A 15,260-nucleotide genomic window follows, 5' to 3' on the forward strand; every position below is an offset into this window, starting at 1 on the left:
ATTTATTGGAACCTTGGACTGCGTATTTACGGAGTCTGTCTGTCAATCGCATCACTTAAACATTGAGTTAGGTGGAATTAAATTGTACCCGAACGCTCGATACCAAACTGGTTTTCTTTATATTCAATAAACGTGTATTTTATATCAAATTAAACTTATCGATTAAAGAAGGCACGTTCTTGTTCACCTTTAATTTAACTTGATTTCAAAGTTTGAACTGATCATTTTATAAGCATGTGTAACCAATCATCTGTCAAAGATATCATAAGAAAAATATTGATTATAAAAGTAAATATTGTTTCAATAATTTCATTTGTATGGGCTTAATTACCAGCCAGCCCATGCATCTTACAATATAAGCGCCCAACGGTGGACTCACATAACGTAGAGAAGGTTATCTTAAGTGTGCCTAATTGTGAATTTTGAGAGAAATGAAAGTTTAGTTTTAGGAGAGAAAAAAGTAGGAAATTTAACCTGGAGCAAGAAATTGATTTGGGTGATGCAGTATGCATACTAAAGGCTTTTTACAGGAGGCTAAAAATACGCAATAGGAATGATCGGTAAGCATATATAAAACATATAAAAACAGGGAGAAACAAAATCCCTAAAGAAAGCCCAACACGGCAAAATTGACAATGTTGAGGCTCTGTTTGATAGAGCCTGTTCATGGACGGTTCTGGAAAGTGCAAGTAACCGTTCACGCCCCTTAGCACCTGATTAGCCATAATTCAACATTTATACATAGATATATATAGAGCTTTAAACTGCAGAAGTCAGTCTGTATCTAGCTGCCGAAGTGTTAACATCTAAGAAAAAAATATTTCAAATGAATTGCTTGGAAGCTTGGACAATTTACGACGTCTATCAATAGCCTGACTTTAACATTGGGTTGTATTTGATAGCACTAAACGATTGGACATTTGGAAACGAAGAAGGTTTTCTGTATATTTAAATAATCTGGAAAATAACACTTCTGCTGTATCTCAAATAAAACATATCTATTCTTAAGATAAAATCCATTTAAAGTTACTTTTTTTTAAGAAAAATATTGATCATTCAAGTTTTATTGTTCCTATTCTTATCGTCATTTTTAATTCATTAATTCTTAAAAACTTAAAAACCATTTGTAAAGTTTTTATCACAAATATCAGAGAATGCATCTTTGTGAAGGATATAACGAGGAAAAATAACGAACAACAATCAATTCAATCAGCTTTTCGTGCAATTGCAAAGTCCGTGTGTTATAATTTTCTTGTTTTCTTTTTTCAATTTCCTATAAACAATCACTACTACATTGTATTAAGTTTAATAATAAAAATAATCATTTAATGTCCCTGTCATTTTGCTATCTATCCCAAACATTTGCTTAGTTAACAAAAAGATATCGGAGATGATCGTTGAGTTTGACAGGTGTAATTTTTTTCTCAAAACATCTCATTTTTCATTTTCAGATGAATGATCTTTACTTTGTGCATATCCTTGTTTCATTACTCATCATACTGGGGAACAATATTTGTAGTGGCGATTCCTAGGTCTTGTAGAAACCCGATAATGTAATTTTAAACGTGCGAATTAATTATAAAGGAACAATGTCAATTTATTAAGTGTTTATTTACATGTATCTCAACATGAGAAAACTAATTATGTTTAGAGATAATAGCGAATTAAACCCATTCCCTAAATCTAGAATTTTTTTTATTTTTGTTGGCAAACGCCAAATTACGTAATTTTTCTGCAAACGTTGCAATATGGTAATACAACAATTTGGCATAATTTCAAGCAAATAATTAAATAAAGATATGACTTCATTTTTTTCTACACTTCTTTTCTGATAGCTATTACCTTATTAAAATACAAATCGCGGATTCTCTGAATGTGTAAAAAAATGTCCAAGCCTTAAACTCTCCTGGCAAAGTAAATGATAACTTACATGTAATACGTAAACGGAACATCTTGACTTTTATCCATAATAACATTTTTACAGATTGAAAGAAGTTATATATGTAACCATAAACAGAGGGTATAATATGTGATAATGTAAAATGAATATGTATATTTGCCATCCAAATGAAAGCATATTTTAAAAGAACATTATCTGTATTTCCATTCTAATTTGATTTATCTTTACTCTCCAATCTCACAGTTTAAAAGAAAAAAACACTATTAAAGTAATTGCGTTAACTGACAGCTTTTATAAATACCCTAACTTTATTATAATGGGCGCACGTATATTAACCGCATGTGTATGTATTTGTGTGTGTACGCGCGCCTGTGTGTGGGGGTTAGGGTTAGCACAATTACCATACGCCAATAATTGGGGTATTTTACTATGAATGCAAATGTACCACGTGATTAAAATGTTTGTACTATTACATAGGTAGCAGTTCTTCTAGTCAAGCGGTACATTTTCAAGAAAATGATTTGTGACAGAAACATATATAGTGTGACACACAGCAAACAAACTAAAAACATATGCTAAACATATTTTTATTTCTACTTTATTTGAATTGATGATTTGCTTGTGTTCATTCCGAATATATTCAACAAAATAGCCAGCTGGATTATTATTTCAATCCTAAAAAATACATTATTTTAGTTGTATATATTACGATTTTTTTTTTTTCTACTTCACCACTATAAAACCGGACAATACATAATTAAAATTCGATTTCCTACAATTTCAAAGAAAGCTGTGAAGGTAATTGTGCAAGATGTAAATATTTGGTAGAGAGATTAAAAGACAACAAATAGCTTCAGACTATGTATGAATGGAGAGTAAACAAATCAGATGGATAATTCTTTGATATGTTTGAATTAAATCTCACATGTAACCCATTTAAGTTTGTTTGTTCTGATTTTGAAATAAAACACAGCGTATTTTATATATTTATGGCTAGCAAGTATCAGCATTTATTCAAAGGATACAAGAAAAGTAACTATCATATAGTTCATTCTTCACTTTCCGGATATTTTCATCCAATTGATATCGAGAGATTTTCAAATTTATGCTCCACTAATTGTATATTTTAAAATTATGCACAATATTTATTAATTGAAATCAGTAAGTGATTTATTATATGGTCAATATTGCAGTTTCCAAATATGGAGAAGGAAGCTTCGACTACTGAAATGGTCGATTCTCATATGGAAGAAAATAGAACGCTTTAAATATTGCGCAATTTCAATATGTAAATAAGCTATTTCAGAAAAATATTTTATGAATGGCTGTTGAACGGTCTCATTTGATTCATTTTCTGTGCATGTTATTTTCCATTTAGCATATTCAGGCTGAATGTTTTGTCTGCAAAAAGGCATTCCAATCTCCACATAGACGGACAACTTTCATATTTCTGCACAGGGGAAGGGGCTGCATCGTATATCTGTAAAAGTTTCGGTGTTCTAGTAAAAAATGACCAGAGACCAATTTACAAATAACACACTTCTCTGAGCTTCTAATTATCACCCGTTGCTATATTCAATGTCTGTGTTTTAATCATTTATAAATAATGATATTAGTGATGTTCCCACAAGATTATGTGATCCCTAAATGAAAAAGAAAAACATGGCAGCAACTATATAGAAACGCATTTTTACGAGGAATTGAAAGGAAATGTAGCCGGCGTATCACAGACAGCTATAAGATTACAAATGTGAAAAGCGGGAAAGCTTGAAGTATCAAATAAGGAAACGTTGTAAAACAATTAAGAGTAGAATGATATTAAAAATTTTCAAGGAACGGAAATATGATATGAATCGAAAGTACGTTGATGCACTTTTAAGCCATCACGTGTATCAAGAAAAGCTGGCGTGACAATTACTCGTAGATAGTAAGAAAATGAAAAAAAAGAATTACTTAAGTTGCTCGTCGAAACGCAAAGCAAATAATTCTCAAAGGGTTTTAAGAATTACTGAATGTAGACATAAAATGTAACAGAAACCACACATACTACAATTATACTGCTGAATATAACTTTTATGTTAATTTGTCGTACTTGCCTTTGTACGTTATTAAGAATTGAATGGAAAATAATAATGAATATATTTAGGTATGCGCCTCTGCAAAATCTTTTAACGGTGGCATAATATATGGATTCTACTAATGCTGCTTATAAATGACTATAAATATTGTCTGAAAGGATTCACAAACCCTTAAAATAATCAAATTCTGATTTCTTCTGTAAACAACTAGTTTTATCAAATAGATGTGCCGGTTTGTTTTCATATCCAAATAAAAGACAGTCGCCTAATACGACATTGCTTAATCTCTCCATATATTCATCAGATATTGTTGAATACGCCTGAGTCATCGCTTCCACTTTCTGTGATTTTAATTTGTCTTTATAAATTGCTGATATCTTCATTGCTTTAGTCAACTCTCTTATAAAGTCTTCTTTTTTAATGTCAGTCACATCGCTTTCATTAAATGGAAAATTTATTGCATTTAATACATGTCCTGTAATTTGGTAATAACACCATGCACGAAGGTACACATCATAAAGAGATATACTTGAACCTTTCAACAGAGGAATAATTCTAAATAAATGCTTTACAGGTCCTAAAGTAGTCCAATTTTTTAAAGATATTACAATATCTTCCCAATACATTCCTAATGATTTTTCCTCGTGCAGTTTATTAAACATGAAATCATAGTCCTTTTTTAGGGTCTCAAGATGTGCAATATAATCGAACTTAAAAACACATGGATTACAGGATTTATGGTGCATTGGTCGGACATGTTCATCTAAACGATTACCGATTTCAAATGTATGCACAGTATATTTAACTAATTCAAAAAATGTTAAATCATGCCCATACATAAGACTGTTATTTGAAATATTTGATCGTGTAAGTTGAATGAGTTTAGTTCCTCTGTAAAGCCAATCTTCCTTCGGAAAATAGAAAATATTGCAGTAAGTGGAAAACAAACGGCCATAAGGTTCACGGACAACCATAAATGAAAATGCATCATCCATCATTTGTCGTGCGTTTTTTTCTAGACGAACCCGTTCAGCATTTTTTATTAAGCATTCTGTGTCACAGTTAAACAACTGTTTAAGTAATTCTAATGTCATTGTGGATGCACATTTATTAACTCTACAGTACAAAAGTTTTAGGTTTGGTGACATGTGTGCCCTAATATCCGTTGAATTTGCATCTACCGAATAGCCCAATGTTCTACATCCTCTATAAAGTTTGTCTAACCTATTTGTATTATTCACCATTGTGTCAAATGAAGAGTCACATTTTCCCTGAAAAAAACTTCGAAATGTATTGTTAACTTAAAAAAAGAAATGCCGATGCTGGTAAATTTTATAACATTTTACATGAATTGAAAATGAAAAGATATATTAATATAAGTATGGGAAAATTTCCATGTCGCAACAAGATATACTCCGATGTCATATAATAAAATATTAAAAATCACGATTAATGTGATTAGCATTATTCTTGTAATGCTATAAGGAAACAAACAAGGCTAATAAAAGTAAGCCTAGCTGTTTGAAAATGTTAAAATCAATTAGTCAAAGTTTATATGTTTTGTACTTAAAGTGATATATTTGTGATGCACACATATTGTCTTAATACATTCATTTTAAGACCGCAAATAGAATATTACATACATGTATAAGATGCTTTTAATGTGTACAATTTGCGACCAATTGCATAAAGTTGGTGGCTGAGTTGTGTGAATATGACGGCTTAAGGCACCCTAAGACTTATATACTGACATTGTTTGAAATATGAATTGAAACAGTTCTTAATAAAACAATTGTTGCTTTGCTTTTGCCTTATTCATTTTTATTCTCTTTTTCTGTCAGTCAAGCGATCTTAACTTTTATCGATGTAGCCACACAAAAAAGTACTTAAAGAGCCCTATGTATTTACTTTGAGATACATATTGGTTTTATCTTTGTGATTTTGGAGGCGAAGGGGTCTGGTAGCCGGTTAAGTCGAAGAAGTGTTATAAAACAATCTAACCAACTCTTAATGAAGTTCCTTAAACATATTTAAAACTATATAAAAAGAAAAAAATCATTTTCAGTTTTCAGGTTTTATCATTCATTGTAAAGTTGACTTCAAGTTGTCTATACTTTTAGAATTGTATAAAATTATAAAAGTTTCTACCCCGAATGATGTTCTTTAAGGGATATTAAGGCTAAATAATGACACAAATTATCTATATGTTTTATTTTGAAGCTTAAATATATCTATTATGTCGAACAAAATTAAGACGCCAATAGAATCACCGCCGAATAATTTAAAAACAAGTCAGGTGGCTTGAACAAACCCTTGAAGTAAAAATAACAGTAATTGTGGATATTGTACTATTGACACAAGTCTAAGTCATTCATTTGACATGTTCTTTAACGTTTCAAGGCTATTGTGAAATTCTATCGCTATAACCTGACCCGCAAGGTAATGTTATGAAACCATTACTTCATACTCTATATGGAGACAAGTTTTGTTTCTTTGACTGTCTAATATAATTATTTTGAGGGCATTTACAGAAAAATGAATGAAACATTCAAAGCTAATATAATAGATTATATAATTCAGTACCTCTTTATTACTTCTGGCACTTCCTTCATTTGGATTTGAGTGATGATCGTCCGCAAGGTAGCATATTCCTTGAATTTGAAATCTTTAATTTATTTCCCATATATCTTTACAAAAAAAATCACTTGTTAATGACCAAAGAGTGGATTATTTGAAGCTTTTTAAGAAAAAAAATATGGTACAAATTTGTGACACTTAGTGTCTTTGTGTAAATGTTCTAAAAATTGAAATATAAAAGGAAAATTCCTTCCCTCAGAACACAATATTCAAACATAGGAAGATTAATTGACACCAACAATACCTTAGAAAAAGAGGATATAGCATGATATGTACTAATCATTACAGTTTTTCTTAGTCAACTAATTTTTTAAGTTTTAACTAATTTATTTTTGTTGTATTATATGTTTAAGGACACCTTTGAAACAGAGGAAAATTCATCGAAACATATCTAAAAGCGTCCGTATGAAAGTTAAAATGCATAAACGTTTTAATATACCGTCGATAATGATTTGTTTTAAAGATCCTGTATGTTTTGATCGAAGTGGTAAACCATACTAAGTGACATTATATATACGTACATAATTTTGCAAAACACAACAATTTTCAAACATCGTTGAATATGTTAAATATGTACTGTAAATATTTGTGCATATTATATGTAATTATTATCATATGTGCATTCATTTCTTATTGTAAAATTTGACTTAAACCTTATAGAAAATAATTTTTTTACATCCCTTTATTTACATGAAATGTTAAATTCACTAATACGTTTATAAATAATGCTTTTAGGACCTACAATATTGATAAATCTTAATTTTAGCATCATATTCTTGATTCAAAACTATAAAAAATGTGTTACAGGATCTTTAATGAAATCTTAATAAATTGTGAATTGTCACAAGCATTTTATCACATTATATAGCAAACAAATCAGGTACACGTTTTTCAAAGTTTGCACCGAGTGAAACTGTATCGTGACTGACTGAATCTATTTAACAAATCATTTTATCTTTACTTCTTTTACATGTGTAATCCTTAATACAATAAATGAATGAATACACATTAGGTTTTCATATTTATAAAGATCAACCTTTGTGTTTGGTTGTTCTACGATTGATATTTAAATTTAAATCTCATTAGAAATTGCTGAATATATTCACTTATTTTCAATAAGAAACAAAATATAAAAAATATACTAAAAACTAAAATATTGAGAAAAATCGAAACTTTTTAAACAATTGGCAATATCATAGATTCTTAAAAGGCCTGTATGTCGTGATCAAGATGATAAACTACACTAAATGAAATTATATATTTGTGCATTATTATGCAAATCAAACAATTTTCAAACATCGAAGAATATGTAAAATATGTACTGCAAATATGTGTGCATGTTATATGTAATCATTTAAATATATGCATTTATTTCTTATTGTAAAATTTGCTTGAAACTAAAATAAATTATTGCCTCCTTTTATTTACATGAAATGTTTATTTGTTTATAAAGTTGTATTTTCACGTATAAAACACGTTTCTTTATTACAAAGTGTTTCAGTAACTTACCCGAAAGTAGCTGTAAACCAAAAATGATTATGAAAAGTAAAATTATTTTTCTTCTTCGCATTTTCAACTCATGCTCTATGTCGTCATATTAATCACTTTTATATCATAAGATAGAAAGTGTTCAGACAGACGTGAAAACTCTGACTTATATGCTTACTATATGAAACAAATATCATACGCCAATTTTTCCGAAGAATTTAACACTTATCTTTACACGAAAAAAATACAGTATACAAACAAAGTTCAACCTTAAGATATTGTTTTTAAATAAACGCTAATCAGAGCAAAACCTATTGTTTAATGGTTTATTAACAGCACTTTCTTGGCAGAAACTAAAAGTACGCAAGCGCAGTATACAATACATAAGTTGTCCAAACGTTATTTATTAGACATGTATCAAAAAGAATTATATTGTTGTTCCGTTACAACATATATACGATCAGTCCTAAAAAACTATATAGAAAATGCTCCATGTACAGTATCATTTCGACAGTGTCAAGCGTATGACTAGTTCGAAAATAAATACTAAGATTGCATCTATAATAGCTCCAGTTGTTAGCTTGCACAATCGTCGACATTGTTTCACGTTTCCTTTTAGTTTAACCTATAGTCAATGCATCCGTGCTTCAAACGATTTAAACTTGATATATCGTTAAATGTCATAACCTTTACAAAACATAAAGAAAGTCACAGGTCGGCATTGGTATCTGTAATAGATTACAAGTTAATGTTGTCAGAAAATAACATAACTTTTTATTCCAACCGTAGTATACTTTTATCTAAATATGACTCCGTTTGATATTGGTGTAATGCAGTTACAGAAGCGGCAACTGTTGCTACGCTCACGTTCATTACTTACAGACAAATCAGCTCAACAATTCTCAGATTTTATTAGAAAATGAAAATAAGTGTTACATTTTGTTATCATCTAAATAATGTTTTCAATAAAATTCTAAATTTACTTCAATCTTGTCATTGATACTTTTTATCGACATTTGTTTCTGAGTCCATGTCCAGGTTATCGGGATTTTTTAAAAAACGATTATATGGTCGCGAATGCATAAGGATTTCGATGATTTTTTTTCATATTCTAATGTATTCGGAAGATTGTTTTCAGGAAGCTTGGTTTAAAACAAAATGTATCTGTTATTTTGTGTCTGAAAATATTTCCATAACGTTAAAATCACTTACAGGTACAATTCGGTATAAAATGACTACATAAATGTGTGTTTTCAACCTTTGTTGTGGACATATTTGCACAGTTGACACCTTAACATTGTGTCCACAGAATTCACACATACATACAAATCAAAAAGTGGGTTTTTCCCTTCTCTAAACCAGGAACTACTGATGCTGTGAAGCAATGAAACGCACGCATTGGATATAGTGTTATTTGACATCACAGTGAGGCATCGCTTTTTTTAGCAGAGGCTGTCTCTAAGGTAATTACCAGGAATTTCTGATAAATTTCTTACTAATCTACCGTTATTTGTTTTATATAGCTCATTAGACCCCTCTTTAATCTCTAGAATGTTACAAGGCAATAACTCAGGCGGATAAAGATAATTTATTTGTTTTTGTTGTTGTTGTTTTGTAATGTTTTTTTTATTATTTATTTAATTATTATAAAAGTGGTATAGATGGGTTTTTTTTATTGATACAATTCCTGACTATGTTTAACAATTCTTTTATAACTATTGTAATTTTTTATTTCGGCAGTGTTTATAATATTAAATTCTAATAACGCTTATCATTTAAATTTTAAGAGTCCTTTTTCAGATAGGAACAAAGAATACTTCACCGTTTGGGTGTTTTACTCAAGTAATTTTGTTGTGGTTATAATGTATTGTGACTAAATAATTGTTGTTTCTCATAGAAATTCCTTTAAAAAATTAGGTACTGCTTTCAAAAGTGGTCATTTAAGGAAAAGTTTTTTTCGATAACAAACCCAAATGGTGTTTTGGAAAGGTTATAATCTATAAATTACTTTTTTTTGTTTTTGTTTTTTTTTTTTGTTTTTTGTTGTTTTTTTTGTTGTTGTTTTTTGTTGTTTTATTTTTATGATGATCGTTTTTGTATTATTATCATTATTATTATCGTTATTATTGCAACGTTTTTTAATGTTTGACATGAAAAGAAACGATAAAGGCACTGTCCCCTTCCCACATCTTAGAATGAAGATAAACCCAAGAAAGAGCCAAATTTGTACAGGAATTGTTTTTATTGTGTATATTTATTCTAGTACTCGAGGTTTTAAGAAACATTTTATTTGATTGCATAGAGTGCATGTTGGATTAACTGTGACAGAAATCGCCTTTGGTGATTAATAATATAATATTTATACTTGTATTTCTTAATTGTTAACATATGTTATGTTGTCAGCTTTTCCGAGGTATTTTTAACAGTTTCCCTTGATGGTCATTCTGTCTGCGGGGTGAGCCTTCTTCTCCATATTGCACGGATATCAGTAGAAGAAAGACAATTCATAAAACTGTTGTCAATAGGGTATGTAAGTCTCGTCATGTGACTTGCGAGATTTCACGATATTTTGCACTTCCGGGTACAAACAAACATCAACAACATTGCTTATCTATATTGGGTAATACTTGTATGCCGGTGGGAAAGTAAAACTTACATGGAAAAGCAAATGATATGTGGAAATGGCAGAGTTTTTTGTTTTGTAACGAAATGCAAATGGTTTCATCTTGTGAACAAGTATCAATGAAAGACAACTTCGTATAATCTTCAGGTGGGTGTGTCATTTCAAATTCAGTTTATCCCAATAAATGTTGTAATATTTTCAGTTCCATGTAAATCTAATAAATTTGTTTTTTGATACAACATCATTCGCATCTGACACCAGACTGGTGAATTTGATTTTATCAATTTTCTATAGCGCTACCTGATTATCTCTCAGAAGTATATAATGTTTAGAAATTTCGGACAGCGCATATTTCGGATAAACGTTTCAATATGATTATCAGAGTGTTTTAGTTGAATATATTTTCTTCCAACTGAAAATATTATTTATTTATAATTATTATCTTTATAAAGCACAAACAGTCAAGCTGTATATAACCAATTAAAATTGTCATAAAATTCAATGAAATATTTTGCTCCTGTAGATATTTTGACTGAGGACTGTAAAGTGGTGAGATGAAAGACGTGAACTGGTATCCGATGTTAATACACATGCATGCTCTGCTGTAAAATCGTTTTGGTAAGAAATATATACTTAAAGCTACTTAAACTACAATAATGAAAAATAAATATTATTGTATTACATATAATGTTCTCGTTTTTGTAAATAATTACAGTGTAGCTAAATAAACAAACAGTACGGCATATGTAGTTAATTCATGTTAAATACTGTTTAAAGTATTTTTCTCAAGTGAGTGGGTCATATTTTTTAGTTAAACTAGGACACCAAGAAGTGTTTCTTCCTTTTCAACATTATTTTCTATTCATGACAATATGAAAATGCTTGAAATTTATAGCTGACCAATTATTATTGCTTTCAACTCATGATAAATTTTCTTTAAATACAGGTATGTGATTTCTTGGTTGGATCTTGAGTACTTGTCATGGCTCTTGATTTATTTTGGAGTGTTCACCATCAGATTAGAAGTCAAATAGTGATACCACCAGGCATAGTTGAAAGGAAATGTCCATACACAGTCTTGGAGTACATAGTGGTAGAGACATGGCAGTCCATTACAGATTTTGACTGAATTAAAGCTTCTTAAAGCTCCATGTCTTGTGTAAACTGTCTGACTGAATGTTTGTATTCTAATAAAAACTAAGGTTGAAGACACTTCAAAGATATATGTCAGTGTAAAAATGTTATTTAAACAAAATATCTGTCTTTGTTAGAAATAAATAACCTGTCTTTATTAGAAATAATTAACCTGTCATTTGTAACTTTGTATTAACTTAATTATTCAAAGATAATTTATCTTCTGCAAATGGCTGCCCCAAAAACAGTTTCAACCAGGCATCATGTAGTTTCAAAACAGTTAAGATAAATTTGTTATAAATAGACTTGTAAAGTAACAGGAATGGTAAAAAGATAAATGTTCAGCATTAAAATGTTTCTATCTTGATTGAGTTTCATTTCATATTATCACCATGATCACTGCAATTGTAAAAGTAATGTAATCTTTAACCATTATTTAAATATCATAAAAATCATCTCAAAGAAAAACTTGTTTCTGAGGCAAGATGTGTAAAATTCCTTCCAGTTATAGCCTTTCACTGCTCTTAGAAAAGCCATGATTTGCATTGTACATGGCCAGGCAGGTTGTAATACCAGAGTAAATAATATTAATGCAATTCATCTGTGTTGAGTATTCTGTAGCAAAACACTAGCTTGCTAGCCCTTGTAAGCCCAAGTCTCTCTCTTAATTGGAGAAGACTTGCAATTCTGCATTCCTTGAAGATTTTAGTATCAGAGGGGTAGTTATTACATACCATATACTTCTTTGGGTTTCAAATTACCTGTTTTATAATGTATTGAACCTGTTGACATTTGACCAAAAGTGAATTATCTATACAATACATGCAAAACTTAGGGTTTGCACTTGATACAAAACAATTACATCACTGATACATTAATATACCCATTGGAACTGTTTCAAAATTGTCAATGTTTCAAAAAAAAACAACAAAAAAAAACACCACACAATGCTTTTAACTTCTGTCCATGTACATATGTGTAAATGTAGTCATTGAAAAGATGTCAAGAACTTTTCATCAATATTATTTAGATAGTGTCTGTTTCGATTTCAGGACAGACAAAATTCAAATGACATGCATAGTATTTAATATAGTCAATGCTTGCATATTCAAGCAATCTAGCCATTGCTGTTAGAGAATTAAAGTACACAGTGACACTTATTTTGCAGATGAACTCTTATGATCAAACACTGCTATAGATATAATTATGCCAAATAGTAGAAACAAAAACAGTTCATAAGTTTAATAAACTTTTATTTTTACACAATTTATAGTGCACTGCTTAGCATATATATCACACTGATTTTCCAGTGGAAGAAAAACTTCAGGAAAGCACTTGGAATTATTATTAGTTATTTGGACAATGTAACTTTACACTGTGAATGCCTACTGATACAAGAATAAGAATATTTCCTTTTACAAATGTAAAGACTTTGAAAATTAACATGAACAAATTATCATAGAGTTATAAATCATATTCTAATTGAAAAATGTTCAGCTTGATATCAAAGCTTTGATTGCAAATTTGTGAGCTTATCAATGATTACCTCACAATATTAGTAGTAGATGATATATAATATTTTTACTAATCTTTACTTCATAGTCATTTAATGTCCATAATGTCATATGACTATACTGTGATTCCATGAAAAACCTTATCTCTGGTGTGTTATCAGCTTTGGTATATATAGAGTATCTAGTTTTAATACTTAAAACTGCAATGAAATGTGGATATTTTACTCTGTTTCTATCATTGTGACATTAACATGTTAACAAGATCATAGTGTCAAACACCATAAAATCATACTCTTTATACATTAAGATTTTTGTGCTGGATGTCATTCATCTTCTTCAGGAAAGTACATTTGACTATTCTCAGTGGCTTATATTAAACTAATATTTCACTGTAACTGTGTGTTCTCTGATATCATTCAGATTAAGGAACTGGAAGATGGTAGTTGCAATAAAGGTCTTCATGGACAAATCCTCCTTCATCTTTTCCCTTTTTATCTGCAGAATGAAAAATCAATAAATATGTTGTTACAAGTGTAAGACACTAGAAATGATATTTTCATTACAGAAAAATTTCATATTTGAAGTAAATAAACATTAAAGATAAACAACAACACATAATATATATAAGTAAAAAATATTGATCTTCTTGAATGTGAAACATGACTATTTTTAATGTTTTATTTACTTATCAATTATCATGCAGTGAAATCCAAGTTATTAATATATTTTGATAATTGTTTATCTTTCCAATCTCAACTAAAAATTAATCAATTATTTTTAATATTTTACATGTATTTACCTTTGATGTATAGATATTTCAGGATCATAGGCAGTGCAAACAGTTGATTAATGGTCCATATTGAACAACTGTATATTCTATACTTGTCATATACCTCCTTGTCTATACATCTGAAATGGTTTAATCAAATATTATATTTTTTAAATCAATCATAATTTGCTAGGTACCATATTAACATGTATATATAATTGAAAAAGGAACAAGAATAAAATGGAAGGGAAAAAAATATCCGAATTACTGTGCAATGTCCGAATTTTGTATAACTTTAATATACACTAGAATTAAAGTGTTTCTCCATTGTTTATTTCAACAAGTTAAAATGGTTTGAATTAATTTCTCACATCAGTAGTTTTAAATCAATACTAAAAGCTAAACAACTAGAATTCACTACCTTGACAAAACATCCGAAACAATTGTCACTATCCGAAAATAAACTAGTTTTATTAAACTCTATAAATCCCTCGTTTTTCCGTCAGATAATTGACCTACCTGCATTTTTTGACCCGTGCTATCCATTCCTTCAAATCTGAAGAGGACCGAAACAAATTTAACTTCTATATCCCTCGAGTTCTTCGGGTTACCTATATGCGTAACGGTAAATAAGTCTGCCGATGTACCCGGAAGTGGTAAATCGAAAGTGAAAGTAAACGAGACTTACGGGCCCTATAAGTGTATTGTATTTAGATTATATTATATAACATTATTTTAATCAGGCTAAATTGTCATGAATCAACATCTTTAGATAAGAAATTATTTCTACAATTTTCTCAATATTTTCTGTCTATCTATGTATTTATGTAATAGATTCAAGGGTATTTATTTGTTTTGCTTCAATATTGGAGATTGTTCTCAATATGATTCATTTTCTTCATGAAATGTAATGACATTTAATGTAGCTAACTTGCTGACAATATATATTCAAACTCTTTATATATAATGCATTTAGAAAATATCTACAAAGATAATAATGCATGTTACTAAAGTGAGGTAAATGACTGTCCTATTACATATACGGGAAGCAATTTAAATGTGTTACATTTTAGGTATAAAATATATTCCTCTAATTCTATGGACATTTTAAACAATC

The 15,260-nt window shown here is 29.6% G+C and overlaps 1 protein-coding gene and 2 long non-coding RNA genes across 3 annotated transcripts; 1 reads left to right on the plus strand and 2 right to left on the minus strand.

The window, feature by feature from the left end:
- Positions 1-1,592: 1,592 nt before the first annotated feature.
- Positions 1,593-9,574, minus strand: LOC132756677 (uncharacterized). Its single transcript, XM_060747808.1, has 3 exons — positions 8,125-9,574; positions 6,562-6,629; positions 1,593-5,249 (listed from the first exon to the last, which is right to left on the minus strand). The coding sequence occupies exons 1-3, from the start codon at positions 8,183-8,185 to the stop codon at positions 4,140-4,142; spliced, it is 1,239 nt and encodes a 412-aa protein (XP_060603791.1). The 5' UTR covers positions 8,186-9,574; the 3' UTR covers positions 1,593-4,139.
- Positions 9,575-10,601: 1,027 nt separating this feature from the next.
- LOC132756679 (uncharacterized) lies at positions 10,602-12,227 on the plus strand. The gene is made up of 3 exons (XR_009629363.1): positions 10,602-10,873; positions 11,250-11,344; positions 11,673-12,227. It is a non-coding gene; the product is annotated as an uncharacterized LOC132756679 (long non-coding RNA).
- An 869-nt stretch (positions 12,228-13,096) lies between these two features.
- On the minus strand, positions 13,097-14,844 carry LOC132756678 (uncharacterized). Its single transcript, XR_009629362.1, has 3 exons — positions 14,663-14,844; positions 14,174-14,283; positions 13,097-13,869 (listed from the first exon to the last, which is right to left on the minus strand). It is a non-coding gene; the product is annotated as an uncharacterized LOC132756678 (long non-coding RNA).
- Positions 14,845-15,260: the final 416 nt, after the last annotated feature.

Source organism: Ruditapes philippinarum, unplaced genomic scaffold (genome assembly GCF_026571515.1).
Source record: "Ruditapes philippinarum isolate M1 unplaced genomic scaffold, ASM2657151v2 ctg1400_1_1_1_1, whole genome shotgun sequence".
NCBI classification, from domain to species: Eukaryota; Metazoa; Mollusca; class Bivalvia; order Venerida; family Veneridae; genus Ruditapes; species Ruditapes philippinarum.